Source organism: Propithecus coquereli, unplaced genomic scaffold (genome assembly GCF_000956105.1).
Source record: "Propithecus coquereli isolate 6110/MARCELLA unplaced genomic scaffold, Pcoq_1.0 Scaffold126, whole genome shotgun sequence".
Classification (NCBI taxonomy): domain Eukaryota; kingdom Metazoa; phylum Chordata; class Mammalia; order Primates; family Indriidae; genus Propithecus; species Propithecus coquereli.
The window spans coordinates 6,085,281-6,100,527 of NW_012136747.1; the positions used below are offsets into that span (position 1 = coordinate 6,085,281).

At 54.4% G+C, this 15,247-nt stretch overlaps 1 protein-coding gene across 1 annotated transcript; it reads left to right on the forward strand.

The window, feature by feature from the left end:
* The first annotated feature begins 1,315 nt into the window (after positions 1 to 1,315).
* On the forward strand, positions 1,316 to 14,567 carry FOXRED2 (FAD-dependent oxidoreductase domain containing 2). Its single transcript, XM_012638064.1, has 8 exons — positions 1,316 to 1,964; positions 3,621 to 3,872; positions 3,998 to 4,267; positions 5,516 to 5,682; positions 7,147 to 7,312; positions 8,674 to 8,915; positions 10,110 to 10,280; positions 13,475 to 14,567. The coding sequence occupies exons 1-8, from the start codon at positions 1,417 to 1,419 to the stop codon at positions 13,732 to 13,734; spliced, it is 2,076 nt and encodes a 691-aa protein (XP_012493518.1). The 5' UTR covers positions 1,316 to 1,416; the 3' UTR covers positions 13,735 to 14,567.
* The last annotated feature ends 680 nt before the right edge of the window (positions 14,568 to 15,247 follow it).

The following is a 15,247-nucleotide window of genomic DNA, read 5'->3' on the forward strand; positions in this document are numbered from 1 at the left end:
CCTCCCGAGTAGCTGGGACTACAGGCATGCGCCACCATGCCCGGCTAATTTTTTCTATATATTTTTAGTTGTCCAGCCAATTTCTTTCTACTTTTAGTAGAGATGGGTCTCGCTCTTGCTCAGGCTGGTCTCAAACTCCTGAGCTCAAAGGATCTGCCCGCCTTGGCCTCCCAGAGTGCTAGGATTACAGAGGTGAGCCACCCTGCCCGGCCAAGGCTCCACTTCTTAACTGTGTGATCCTAAGCAAATCACTTCACCCCTATGCCTCCAATTGGCCAGTCACTACCATATGTTGGAAACAGAATCCTTTGCCCACCTCTCCTGGTGGGTGGAAGATCAAAGTGAGTCGAGTATGTTACGTACTAAACACAACACTGAATCACTGTAGCAAACGCTTGTTAATTGGTTTATCTCTCCTGGCTTTACCCCACTGGATTCCAGTCCCACAATCTGGGGTAGGCCAACTAGTTTGGCTACATTAATGGGATATAAGAGCTTAGATCAGCTCCAAAATTCAATGCTCCCCTCCCTCACATGTGGAGAGGCACAGTTTAAAAGGAGGGTCCAGCCCCTCCACCTCGCTGTCGCGCACATTGCCAGGCCCCGCCGCCGGCCCGCGTGGCCGCGCGCGCAGCACGTGCGCCCCTCTCCCGCGCGCTGGCCGGGAGCCCGAGCCCGCCAGCTGGTCCCGGCGTGCCGCGCGCCGCGCACGTGACCCGGCCCGTGGGCGCGAGAGGCGGGGCCGCGGCACCAGCGAGTCGAGTCCGCCCTCATTCGGCTGCGGCTTTGGTCGGAGCGGCTGGGAAGCGCGAGCCCTGCGAGGGACCGGCCGGCGGCGGGGAAGCGGAAGCTGTGGGCGTGGCACCGCGCAGGCGCGACCAGCCGGCTCCGGAGCGCGGCGGCGGGAGGGCGGCAGGTGTGCTGGGGCATCCCTGTCACGTGGCCGGAGAGGCTGGGGCGCGCGGAACCGGGCAGGGGCGGGGCCCCGCAGACCACACCTCCTTCGGGTCCGGACCACGCGCTGGGGCACCGCCAAAGAGAAGCAAGCCTTCCGGGGTCTATCCTGGGAGGGCGCCCGAGGGGCGCTGGGCACCCCTCAGATTGGGGGAAAATTGGGGAACGCCCTCTTCTTCCCCAGGGCGGAGGTCACCATGGTCACACGAAGGGTGTTGGCGCCCCTGGGAAACCAGAGCCTGAAGGAGAGGCGATGCAGGGGTCCAGGACCCCTGTGCGGAGCCCCAGGTCCCAGCTTGGAAAAAAGGAGTCGGGGCAAATGAGCTCCGAGGTCCCTGGGTTCTGGTCCTAGTCCTGGCCCAGGTTGCCGTGAGCGCTCGGGCAAGGCCCTGTCCGTTTCTGGGCCTCCGTCGCACCCCGGCCGCCGCGGTGCGAGGCCTCACCCCTCTGGTCTGCCGCAGGATGGGCCTCTCCGCCGCGGCCCCGCTGTGGGGCCCCCCAGGGCTGCTTCTCACCATCGCCCTGCACCCTGCGCTGTCGGTGCGCCCCGCCAAGGCTCCCGCGCCCCCGCACCGGGACTACTGCGTGCTGGGCGCCGGGCCCGCGGGCCTGCAGATGGCCTACTTCCTGCAGCGGGCAGGGAGGGACTACGCCGTGTTCGAACGCGCGCCGGCGCCGGGCAGCTTCTTCACGCGCTACCCCCGGCACCGCAAGCTCATCAGCATCAACAAGCGCTTCACGGGCAAGGCCAACGCCGAGTTCAACCTCCGCCACGACTGGAACTCTCTGCTCAGCCACGACCCCCTGCTGCTCTTTAGACACTACTCGCAGGCCTACTTCCCCGACGCCCGCGACATGGTGCGCTACCTGGGCGACTTCGCAGACAGGCTGGGGCTCCACGTGCTCTACAACACCACCATCACCTATGTCACTCTGGACAAGGATCGACAGGCCTGGAATGGCCACTACTTCATCCTGACCGACCAGACGGGCCAGGCCTACCAGTGCAGGTAAGGAACCGGCGCCACAGCTGACCTGCTGAAGCTGGAGCCTTTCCTAGACAAACGGCACACCTTGGCTGGCCGGTAGGTGGAGGAGGAATGGGGGAAAAGGGGCATTTCCGCCGCTCCTCGCTCCCACTGAAATTCAGTGCTGAGAGGTTCCGTCAGCCATTATTTCCCAAATGTCGTAAAAAAATTGCCATCAAATATGTTTGGAAAATACTAACAATTTTTTGCCTCCAGGACTTGTCAGTCTTTAATATGTTCATATTCCCTGTGATGTTCCAGCACTGGGTAAAGTATTCAGCATAAATACAGCATATGAACCCACAAAACCCTTTATGCAGAGCATCTCTTGGAACTTGTGTTCCCCAAAATATGTTTGGGGAAACCCTGGGTCAAGTGTCCAGCAAGTGTTAAGCCCTCTGGGATTTCAGAAGTGAACCAGAGTGGGAGGCCCCGCAGGCAGTACTTGCAGCAATCAGATTTAGCTTTCTTTAGCTTGGGAGACAGTTTAATATTGTGTGGCCAGCCCCAAACTTGTTTAATCTTCACAGGGACCTTGTGGGGGAAATTCACTGATCCTCATTTAAGAACTGCAGCTCAGAGAAGTTGAGTAACTGGTGCTGTGTCACACAGCTAATAAGTGGTGTAGCCGCAATTTGAGCACATGTCTTCCTGACCCCAAAGCCTGTGTTTTCTCTGCTGCACCAGACTGTCTCTCCCTTTCTGGCCGGTAGCCTAACACCTGGCTCCACGCAGGCACTCTGCCGGAGTTCATCTTCTCAAGCCTGTTGCCGGAGGCCCCGACTTGGCCTTGCCTGTTACAGCCCGGGGAAAGAACAGTGACAGCGACGCGGACTCTTGCATTTTAGGCAGCTGCGCTACCATGGAGCAGAGTAGACAAGGATCAGAGAGCAAGGCTTGATGGAGCTGTATGTGCCTTCTCTGCAGGCCCTGCAGCTCTGTGTTTGAAACCACCCTGTGGTCAAATCGTTCTTCTGCAGGTTGGTAGGATCCAGCTCCCAGCTGCCCACCACCTGGTTGTAGTCCCCACCAGTATAAAGAGCGGGACTTTGGAATCAGGCCTAGATAGGCCTACTGACCTTAGGAGCTGTGGGCCTGTGGGCCCACAAGACCTGTGTCTCCTCACGTGTAAAGCAGGCCACGTGACACCAACTCAGGGTTGTTTTGAGAAGTATGAGAAGATGTACAGACACACTTAGCACAGAGCCTGGGATGGAATTACTGCTCGGTGGACATTAGCGTCTGCTAGACAAGTCAGAAAGGGAAGAGTAGAACGTCAGGGTTCATTTCCATCACCAAGGGCGATACTGGGTCTGATTGCTGTATTCAAACTTAAATGAATTACTCAGTTTCTCGTAGTGTCACCTTCTCCTCAGACAGCATTGTTAATCCCTGGTGCAGGAGAATGTGTATCCGCCGGACTGGGAGCTCAGTGAGATGCAGGGGCGGGGCATCTCAGGTACACTGGAATAGTTCAGTAGATAGACAAATGAATGAACGTATGAATGAATGACTGTCCTCCTGTTTTCTTTTAGGAGCCAGCTGTCGGGGTGTGGCGGCTGGGCCCAGAGAGTGATTTTCGCTTGGTGGTCTTATAGCTAAGAGACTAAGCCATCTTTCCTCTGTCCCCACCTACAGTGTCCTTCTTGTAGCCACTGGTTTGTCAGTCCCCAACCAAGTTAACTTCCCTGGCTCCGAATATGTGGAGGGTTATGAGTCCGTGTCTGTGGACCCCGAGGACTTTGTGGGTCAGAATGTGCTGATCCTGGGCCGTGGGAACTCAGCCTTTGAGACGGCAGAGAACATCTTGGGGGTCACAAACTTTATCCACATGCTGAGCCGCTCCCGGGTCCGGCTGTCCTGGGCCACCCACTACGTTGGAGACCTCAGGTATGCCACATCCCTGCTTGTGTGTGTAGTAGTGTAAGCCCAAAATATGGGGAGAACTCCCCAAAAGCCTTTCCTGACCCCAGCTGGACTAACCGCCTCTCCCTTGCATTCTCTTTGGGCCCCAGAGCCATCAACAATGGCCTGCTGGACACCTACCAGCTGAAGTCCCTGGACGGGCTGCTCGAGTCTGACCTGACAGATCTGGCCATCGTGAAGGATCACGAAGGCAAGTTCCATGTCACCTTGAAATTCTTCCTGGAGGAAAACAATGCCAACCAGAGTGCCGATTCCATCACCCTCCCCCAGGACAACAGTGACAACTTTGCCATGCGTGTGGCCTATGACCGGGTCATCCGCTGCCTGGGCTGGAACTTTGACTTCTCCATTTTCAATAAGTGAGTCCAAATGGGGGAGGAGGTAGGATCTCTTGGCAAACCCCTCCCTGAGGGAACACAGTGGCCACTCAGTAGGCCAGCGACAGGGCTTTCAGGACAGCAGTCTAAGAACGGATGTGGGTGCTGCCTGATCTCCCTCTCAGGACACGAGCTGTCTACTGTGGGTCTCAGGTGGCCCTGAGGCCCTCTGTCCTGGGGGAGCAGCAGCAGCAGGTCTTCGTCTGCTTTGAGAGCCTCTACCTGCAAGGTGGGAAATCAAGCTCAGGCAGAACACGCAGGTCAATTTGCCAGAAGGCAGTGTAGCATGGTGGCTCAGCACAGGCTCTGGGGTCGGCCCGAGATTCTCTGCTTACCAAATCTGCAAGCCCTGGGAAAGTTACTTAACCATGCTGTGCCCGAGTTTCTTCATCTCTAAGATGGGATTAATAATTTTTTTCTTATATGGTTATTGCAAAGATTAATATAAGAAAGCGCTTAGCATATGCTATATGCTCAATAAAATGTTAGTTGCTAAAATTATTTATAATTGTATTTTGAAGAACTGCTTTATAGAGCCTAGTCCCAAAGATTGCTGCCCAATACCTTGTGAGACTCGATATCAAAGCAGCCATCCTGGCAGAGCACAGTGGCTCACACCTGTAATTCCAGCACCTTAGGAGGCCAAGGTGCTAGGATCATTGGAGCCCAGGAGTTCTAGACCAGCCTGGACAACATAGTGAGACCCCCATCTCTACCAAAAAAAAAAAATTAGCTGGGCATGGTGGTGCACCTGTAGTCTTAGCTATTCAGGCTGAGGTGGGAAGATCGCTTGAGCCCAGGAGTTTGAGGCTGCAGTAAGCTGTGACTGCATCACTGCACTCCAGCCTAGGTGACAGAGCAAGATCCTATCTCTTAACAAAACAAACAAACAAACAAAAAAAAGCAACCACCCGGTCTTTCATTTGCCTTCTGACAAGGGCACAAAAGGACAAGGAAAAGCTGGTGGGCCTGTGCAGACCCCTCCTTTCCCATTAGGTGACAGCAGGACCCAGTCTTAGTTCAGAGCCCAGCCTTGAGTCAGACTTGGATCCTGGCTCTGTTCCGCCATGTCCTTAACCTGAGCCTCAGTTGCTTCATCTGTTAAATGGAGATGATTACACCCACTTCCAGGGTCATGGTGAGGTTTAATGTAAAGCGCTTAGTGCCAGGCCTGTGATAAGTGCTTCGTACATAACAGCTATTTTTATTAACAACCCTTTCCACTCACAGGTCCCTCAGACTCAATTCGGGGAATCCATTCGACATGAAGTACCCGCTGATCCGAGCCAGCTATGAGTCCAAAGGGAGCCGAGGTCTTTTTATCCTGGGTACCGCTAGCCACTCGGTGGACTACAGGAGATCTGCTGGGGGCTTCATCCACGGATTCCGGTACACAGGTGAGCCCAGCTGAGAGGGCTGCTGTCCCCAGACAGAACCACCGTCAGTATCCCCAGGGCTTAGAAACACTCCTGATTTCCAGAAGCGTTGAGAGATTGCTAATCAGTAGTTGACTGCCATAATTTCCCTACCTGGGGTAGATGACAACAGGTGGTCTGAGAATGTATCTAGAAAAGTATCAGATAAAGTGTAAAAATGGGTACATCTGGGAGTGGTGTGTTATGTGCACAAGCCCCGTGTGGGTTAAGCACTATGCATTTGCAAGGATGCCAAGCAGGAAGAACACTAACCTGGGTTCCTCCCCAGCTGGGTGGTCTTAAAGGTGAAGCTTTGTCTCCCCTGGCTGCTCTTCCTGGTCCCTCTGAGTTCCCATCCAACCATGGTACCCACCAAAACAACCTTTCTTGAAACAAAAAAATCTCCTCCTTCCTCCGCTCAGTGGCTCCGCGTCCTCCCGGGGAGAGCCCCAGCTGCCCAGTGACATCAGTGGCTTTGCAAGGGCTGCACTAGCCCACCCTCAGTCTCATCTGGTGCCTCCTCGCCGCACAAACCCTGCTTTTCAAATGTGCAGGGCTGTCTCAAGGTTATACGGTGCATGCATTATTCCCTTTGTCCAGGGCACCCTCCCCACGCTGTCTAGCTGTGTGATCCCTAAACCTGTTGCAAAACCATCCTAACCATCGCTTGCTCAGCGAGCCAGCCACGTGGCAAGGCCGAGCCTCTCCTCCTGTGGTTATTGGCCCCCTGGGTTTCCTTTCACGTGAGCTGTCTGCGTGCCCTCACCTTTATTGGCTTTGGGTGTTTATTGATTAGTTTTGGAAGAGCAGGCGCCTGCGTGTCAGGTACCGCTCCCACAGCTGTGTGCAGCAGCGCCAGGCATGCAGAGGACCGGCTCCCTGCTGTTCTAGACAGCAGTCGCTTTCTATCCTGATGGACAGGGCATCTCAAAATAGAACCCAGGGGCAGGCTGGATTTGGGCGGGAAAGCGAGAGCAATCAGCTTTCCTGGGGCGACTCTGACAGAACAGGGCCTGCTCATGGGGAGAGGTTTCCGAGGAAGGCCCTGGGTCTGGTTTTGACCTTCCTCGTGTGAGGTGGGGGCAGTGGGGCTCCCACGTGCTGACGGCCTACAGCAGGGTGGACGGACTCCGGCCTGCAGCCCAAACGCAGCCGTGCCCCACTTTCTGTGTCATCCGCTGCCTTCACACTAGGGGCAGCGTCCCTGAGTAGTGTGTGACCCACAGGCAGAGAACACTGACCATCCAACCCTTTCCAGAAAACGTCTGCCGGCCCTGCTCCAAGGGCTTCGGCGGTCCCTCCCTCACTTGCTCCCTACCTATAAGTTTGGCCCTGAGCCGTGCAAACAAGTGTGTGTTGGGTCCCAAGGGGTCAGCAAGGCCTACACGCCCCCCCAGTGACCAGAAGTAAAATGTGCGCATGCCATTCCTGCTCTGGCCGTTTCAGCGCGAGCCGTCCACCGGCTCCTGGAGCATCGCCACCACGGCGTCGCCTGGCCCTCCACCGAGCTCCCCATCACACAGCTGACCAGCTCCATCGTCCGGCGTGTGAACGAGGCTTCTGGGCTCTACCAGATGTTCAGTGTGCTGGCCGATGTCGTCCTGTTGAAGGAGTGAGTAGCCTGTCCCTAGCCCACCCCCACCCCGCCATAGTGCTTCTGTGCCTGTTCCAGGGATGGAATACCCAGCTGTTCCTTCCTAAGACGAAGCCTGCAAGGGGGGAACAGGGGAGTCTATTCTAGGGGGAAAATCAGCGAAATCAACACCACAAGCTCTGCAGTCAGTCAGACAGGTTCCTGAGAGCGAACCCCAGGGTTACCACTCTCTTGCTGTGTGACCTTGGGCAAGTTCGGTAGCCTCTCTGAGCCTTTCTCGCCTCATCTGCAAAGTGGGGATGATTATGCCTACCTTGCAGCAATGAAGGAAGGAGGAAAGGTCACTCATAGAAAGCCTTTGGCACCAAGTACATAAACAGTGAACAAGGCAACTGTGAGGCACCCGCAACGCAGGTCTGAGAGTCCCCTCGGGCCAGGCCCATGCTGGTCACGGTGCTTACCAGTCAAGCATGAGCGGCAGATCACAGAGGACAGACGGTTCCTGAGAAGGAAGCAGTGCAGAGCCCAGAGGGGTGAGGGCACTCAGGAGAGGTGGCGGGTGACAGCAGAGGAACAACCAGTTCCTCTCATCTGGGGAACAGCCTAATCTAAAGGCAGCGAGTGTCACAGCACACCAAGTCCAGGGACGTGCTCTGCGCAGAAACCTCACATGACTTGTCACCTTTGGTGCCCCTCTCTCGAATGACACCCCACATTCAAACTGTGGGCAGGTCCTGTCACCTCTACCTTCTAGTTATGTCTAGAATCTCACCAGCTCTCACCAGCTCCACCTGCCACCTCGGTGCACATCACCAGCACCCCTCACCTGCGCTGACTCGACAGCCTCCCACCTTTGGCCTGTGGTCTGTGCTCAGCACCGTGGCCAGAGTGGTCCTTAGAAACCTGAGCCACCCTGGTCCTCTCTCTGCTCAGCATCCCCCACGGCCAGCAGCTTCCCTTCTCCATCCAGGTGAAATCTGCAGTCGCTGTCACGACAGGCACAGCCCTCCTTGACCCCACCCCTGCAGACCTCCCGCCCTCTGCCCCCGTTCACTCCGCTTAGCCACGCTGGCCTCTGCCTATTCCTTGAACGCAACAAGGCTCTCACTCCCTCCTTAGGGCTTTTCTCTTACTGTTCCTTCAATGTGGAACACTCTTTCCCCAGATATCCATTTCAGGTTACACGGTTTTCTGGCATCTGTCCCCTGTGTTAGTGAGGGCTCAGCTGTGATAGTCACACTAAAGTGAGGTGTGTGGAGCCGATCGGAGTCTGCACTGCTTGATTGACACTTCCTGGAGGTAGAGACACACACGCCCACGCACCATGCCCTCACCTCTGCCTCGGCGCTGAGGTTCCCCCGCGCTGCCGTTCTCCCCAGGAATGCCACCGCCTTCGAGTACCTGGAGGAGTTCCCCATGCTGATGCTGCCCCAGCTGGAGACCCTCACAGGGAGGAAGGCAAGGCACGGGCTCTTCGTCGTCAACATGGAATATGGCAAAAATTTCTCTGGACCCGACAAGGACGTCTTTTTTCACGACCGGTCTGTGGGGCACACGGAAGACGCCTGGCAGTCCAACTTCCTGCATCCCGTCATCTACTACTACAGACAGCTCCCCACCGGTGAGCCACCGCTGCCCTGCCCCAAGCAGGGGCTTTCTAGAGGCGGCGTTCCTCCGACCCTGTCTGTGGAGTTGTCACCATTAAACCTTCGTGCAACACCCTCAGCTGACAGAGGGGGACGGCTGGGGGACTCCACCTAGAGACCAGGCAGGGGTAGGAGGTGTGAGAATGATAAATGATACTTGGCAGATTCTGGCACATGCTGTCACCTGCACAGGCCACACGTGGATTGTCAGGCTCTCCTCCAAGGCACCACAGAGTAAGAGGGACAGTGTCACGCTACAGGGTTTCCAAAGGAAGCTACCCATGGTAGGGGGAGGGAGGATCTGCAGACTGAGTATTAGAAGGAACTGGGGCTGGTTGACACAGTACAGAACAGCTGGGCAGCATTCCCAGCTATGTCCTTTCATCACTATGTGACCCTGGACCATTACTTAACCTCTCTGAGCCTCAATCTCCTCATCTGTAAAGTGGGGACAGCAATAGTACCTTCCATGTGGGACCGTGTGAAGGTCTGACAATGAACACAGAGTGCCAGCCAGCACGTGCTGGCACAGAGTAGCTACCCATACACGAACCCCCTGGGGAACACAGCTCCTGCTGCAGAGCTTGAAGGGCAGTCACGTGGAAGAGGGTGGTCTATTAGGAGCTGTCCCCAAGGGCGGAGGTGGTATCAACAGGTGGAAGTGACAGGGAGGCAGGTCTGTAGTCAACATAAGGAGTAATTAGTGAGAGCTGCTCGGCAGTGGAACTGGTCAGCCCCAAATCAGATTCCCCAGGACGGGATGCTCCAGTCATAGCTTGGTGGCCATCTGACAGGGACACCACAGAAGGGAGGCCACGCCAGTGGGAAGCTGGACACCGTAAGCTCTGAGACTCTTCTCAGGGCAGGGCCTCTGAATCTTCCCACAGAAAGACCAGTTTTCAGGCAGCCGCAGTAGACCTCCGTCCACGTGAGTCTTGGAGAAACACCTATTTCAAGTTATTAGTCTTAGTTCTGCTCTCTGAGACCACAGAGACAGTCTAGTTCCTCTTCCTCACGCCAGCCCTCCACGTATTTGGAGGTGGCTGGGGAACAAGCTGGCCACAGCCCAGGACAGCAGAGCGTGAGTGAGGGAAGTGTCTGGGATGTGGGCACGAGGGCAGGAAAGCCAGCTTCTCGGCTCTGACGGGGCTCCCTCTCTCCCCTTACAGAACAGGAGGTGAGATTCCGCCCTGCGCACTGGCCCCTGCCTCGGCCCGCGGCCATCCACCACATCGTGGAAGACTTCTTGACAGACTGGACCGCCCCCGTTGGGCACATTCTACCTCTGAGGCGCTTCCTGGAGAACTGTTTGGACACGGATTTACGAAGCTTCTATGCAGGTAACCTGAGTCCCCAGGAGGACAAAGGGACTGAGGGGGAGGTTGAAGAAAGGCTGGGTGGACCCATGCCTTTGGAGTTTGAGAACCCCTATTGACCAATCCGAACCCCAGACTCTTGTTTCCTATGATGTAGTGGACTAGATGTTCACAGAAACCCCCTCCCAGGACAGTACACCTAAAAATACGAAATAATACGTCTTTTTTAAGGAACCAGCAGGAAAATGAGGGAACTCCCCAGAGGCCAGACACCATAAAGAGCACAGACCACAGACCACTGCTGGGCCTGGGATGCCTGCAGGTCACAGGAGCCTGGAACCGGGGTTTGGCTGGCCAGCCTGGGGTTGGGAGGATGAGGCTGGAGCAGGATGGGAGTCTGTTCAGAGACCCTCGAATAAAGCTTGGATCTCAGGGGCAAGCCAGGAGCCAGAAACACTCCCAAGAGGGAGACCAAGGAGATGCATAGTTCCTGGTCCTGGATAAAGTGGGGGGAAAAATCTCCCCTGAAAATTTCCAACCACCAGGCCCCACTTATGTAATTTGGGGCCAAAGTTTATACGTCATTGTGGTACAGAAATCAAAGAAGCAAAGGCACATCTTATCTTGAGAAATATACTTGAGAAATACACTTTAAAACTAGGCCTCAAAGAATTCCCACGAAGTTCCAAGGAACATGAATTCCCAATCAAAAATCACTTAACACATAAGGACGCAAACTACCAAGAGGGAGTGTCAGCAAAAACAACCAGCTATAGGATCGAACCTACAAAGACTGCAGGTTCATGGTCAGGTATAGCATATAAAGTATGTTTCATGCAGGTTGAGCAGCCCAAATCTGAAAACTTGAAATTTGAAGTGCTCCAAAATCCATAATTTTTTGACACTCAAATAAAATGTTCATTGGAGCAATTCTGATTTCAGACTTTCAGATTAAGGATGTTCTGCCAGTAAGTATAATGCAAATATTCCAAAATCTGAAAAATTCCCTAATTGGAAACACTTCCGGTCCCAAGCATTTTCAATAAGGGATACAGAACCTGTGTATTTAAAGAAATAAAAAAGATTATTGAAAATATAATGAAGGGATAGAGACTATCAAGATTAGCTGGGCTGTTCTGAGAAAAATCCAAATGGAACTTCTGGAAATAAATTGTAGCTGGGCACGGTGGTGTGTGCCTGTAATGCCAGCTACTTGGGAGGCTCAGGCAGGAGGCTCGCTTGAGCCCAGGAGCTTAAAACCAGCGTGGGCAACATAGCGAGACCCTGTTCTAAATAGATAGGTAGGTAGGTAATTAGAAACTCAGTGTAAAGATTCAGCAATTCACCAGACAGGTAAGAAGAGAGAAGTGATCAACTGGAAAATACATCTGATAGTCAAACCCAAAGAGGGACTTGGGGAGAGAAGTAGGATGACCCAGAGGGAGAATTGATGGAAACAAGCCAAATGTTTGTCTTTTTTAAACCCTTGAATGCCTAGAATATCCATTCCTTTTTTTTTTTTAACTGAGAAATCATCTATTAAACATCAGGCACTGTTCATACCAAGTCAGGTTAGAGACCGATTCTAGCCCACAGGTCAGAGAGCAAGTGTTCTTGTTTCATCTTGAGTCCACTTTGAAGTAATACTGTAGATACAATCGGAGATGGCTTGAAACAGTAGTTTAAATTATTTAGCGACTTTGTAGTACCAGCAGCCTGCAGACTATCAACCTTGATCACACACTTTCACATGAAATTACATATTGAGAGTCTAGAGTTCTCAACTCCAAAATACCTACCTGCTTCTCACGGTTTCAGGAGTACACCTAAATGCCAGTGTGTTAGGGAGCATATTCCCACCCAGAGTTGTGGGTCCCATCAGTGGATCATCCCAGGCCCTTTAGCCTCCTGTCTCCACTGTCTAGATACTGCTCAACAGTGCAAGCCACTATGTGCCGCTGCCCTGACCTGGAAGAACCCTCCCAACAGAAGGCAGCTGGCAGAGTGGCTTCCCCCCAGCCCGTAGCTGTGGCAGCTGCTGGTGCTGGCTCCAGATTCTGCTGGGCTTCTGTGCCCCCGGGGCCTGCAGAGGGGTGACATCATCAGAAGGTGGTGCTTGCCAGATGGCCACTTTGCGCCCTCCTGTTGTCCTCCCGCGCGTCTGCTCTCTTCCCTGCCCAGAGAGCATTGCCATGGCCTGTCCTGCCGGGGCCTCTGTGCTAACAGTCAGAAATAAAGCACAGCGATGTCTGGGGGCACCCTTCAGCCTGGTCCCCCCGTGAGCTTCACAACATGCCTCGTACCGTGCCCGTCTTTTACTTGAGATAAAGGGGATTGGGGAGGTGAGAAGGCTTGCTCAGAGTTACACAGGGACTCCGCCAGCTTCTGACATTCCGTCTTCCCACCCCGTCTCTCCCTCAGCAGGCTCGGCCCACATCTGTGTTACCTCTTCTGTTTTTTCAAAGTCACAGACGCACTTGGCTAAAAGACTTGTTTCCCACCTTCGCCCCTCTCCATTCTCATTCCCCAGAAAAGACTACTTCTAGCTATTAAGGCTGCTCCTTCTCTCTTCTCATAGCTTCTTTGGGTTGTTTCTTCACATTTCTAAGTAATACGTATCCACAGCTATTTTGTGACTGACCAGTTTGACATACCAACTTTGTGCTGCAGTGTAGGTGAGCACTGACCTGTTTTATCTTTCTGTCCCCCAGGGGGTTTAGAACAGAACTTTGCACACAATATCTGCAACTCACATTTTGTTGAGGGAATAAATCTTTGCAGGCAGCTCTGAACTCGAAATGGGACTGACCACTGAGTTTCTGGACGGCCCCAGGCCAGCTTCAGGAGAGAAGGCTGAGGGACTGCTCCTGAGGGACAGGGCTCCCACCCCAGGCTGGCTCCGTGCAGAGCGTCGTGCTGGGCCCGATCTGTGGGAGCTGAGGCATTTCTGTGGTTTGCTTTCATTTCGGAGCCTTGTTCTTCCAAAATGTCAAGGCAGCCTCCTGTTTCTGGAGCCCCATGGAGGGTCATGATGCATGCACGACCTGCTCCCATTGGACATGAGACGCCCAGGAGGGTCAGCTCCCAGTTTCAAGGGATAGAAGATACTGTGCAGGCCCCAGTGAAGCCCCCAGGCCCTGGCATTAGCAGGTCCTCTTCCTGCACCTCTCCCCACACCTCCCAGCCTGACTTCTTCTCCTCCTTTTGTTTCTGTGTAGAGTCCTGTTTCCTGTTCGCCCTAACGCGCCAGAAGCTGCCACCCTTTTGCCAGCAGGGGTACCTGAGAATGCAGGGGCTCGCAAGTACCGAGAGCCTTCGGCAGCACGGAGTGGAGAGCAGGCTCCTCCGGGACTATGCTGCCGTGGGCAGGCACCTGGAGGACAGCAGCCAGCATTCTGGCGACCATGGGCCAGTAGATGCCCTTCCGGATCCAGGGCCTCCAGTCCAGTCCCTTGACAACAACAAGGAGGAGCTCTGATGGTCCCCTCCCAGGCTGTGGGCACAGGGCCAGGCTTCCCCACCCAGCCACGGTCAGTCCCTGCTCTTTCCCCACAGCCTCACGGTCCCAGCGACGTGTGATCACCAAGACCACTCAGCTCATCGCAGCGACTGCCGCATAGCAACACGGACGGCACGTAAGGGCTGAAATGCGGTGATGCGGTGGTTACCTCCCCTCCTCTTCTGGTCCCTGGGTGCCCAGGAGGCGGGGTCAGGAGAAGGGCATCCCCTGCCAGGTGTGAGCTGCCTTCCACAGCCCCGCTTGTCCCCAGCTGCAGTGTCGCTGAGCACCAGGCCGGCCTCAGTTCTGTCCCTCTCGAGTGCCCAGCTGCTCCTTTTCCTGCTAATCTGCTCTTCAGATCGGCCTGGGTCCCTCCCCTGGAGTAACTCAGGGGTGAAACCCATCCTCATCTTCATTAGGGTTTGTGGCAAGCCTTTAAAACAAGCTCTAATGTCCTCAACAGCCATAACAGGCAGGTGGGACTGTTGTCCCAGAATACCGCTGAAGACACCAGCTCAGAGATGTCGAGTAACTCTGGGTCCCCAGCCAGGAGGCCCTTCCTGTATCACACTTTTGCCTCCACTGCCTCACCTGCCCCTGGCCCCATTTTCTGCAGGGTTTGGACTTAGCTGTGGATCCCAGAGGGGCCAGCCCAGCCTATCTCCATGGGCCCAGGGCTGTCATCAGGCAGAGATAGGACAGCTTCCTGCAAAGCCATCTTATCTAAGCTGCTCCCTTCCCCAGCTTGCACCTCCCCCAAGTCATCTTCAGCGCTGCTCCCTTAGCTTCCCCTGGTGGCATCCTGAACCATGCCTCGCTCCTGACCTACCCCTTAAGTGCTGTCTTTTCTGTTCTGAGCACTCCTACGTGCTCGTGCTCGCCATGTGCAAGGAGACATTCATAAATGCCTTTGTATGGTAACGATGATGGATTTCGTTGCTGCCTCCCTTAGCCATTCCAGCTTCTCCTCATTGTCCTTCCTCACCAGGAGCCTCCACTCTCCCATCAGGCGGCTTAGTCTCATTCAAAGTAAGTAAGCCATGGGAAAGCATTTGTACGTAAGATAATCGTGGTGATTTTTCAAAGCCCAGAATCACAGGTGACCACTTTCTCACTGGTTCTTATTAGATCTTCATGTCTCCACTCAGAATTCCAGGGACACGGGCTTTCTGGATCCACAGCCCTTTCCTGGGAACATCCTCTTCCCCTTTTGCCTAGGTCCAAACTCCGGTAACTACCTGGCTCCACTGTTTGCACATTGCTCCTTCTTACCACGAGGAAACTCCAGCAGCCTGGAGGAGGAATTTTCTACCCCATGATAATACTTGGGATAGTTTGCACAGGGCTGAAACTCCTAAATTAAGAGTTTCTTCCTGACCCCAGGATGTTTGACTCACCATATTCCACATAGATGACAGGTAAACCAAAATTGGATCCTGTCACCCTGCCCTACCTTTTCATTTTTTTAAATAAACCTTTTAGGCCAGGTGTG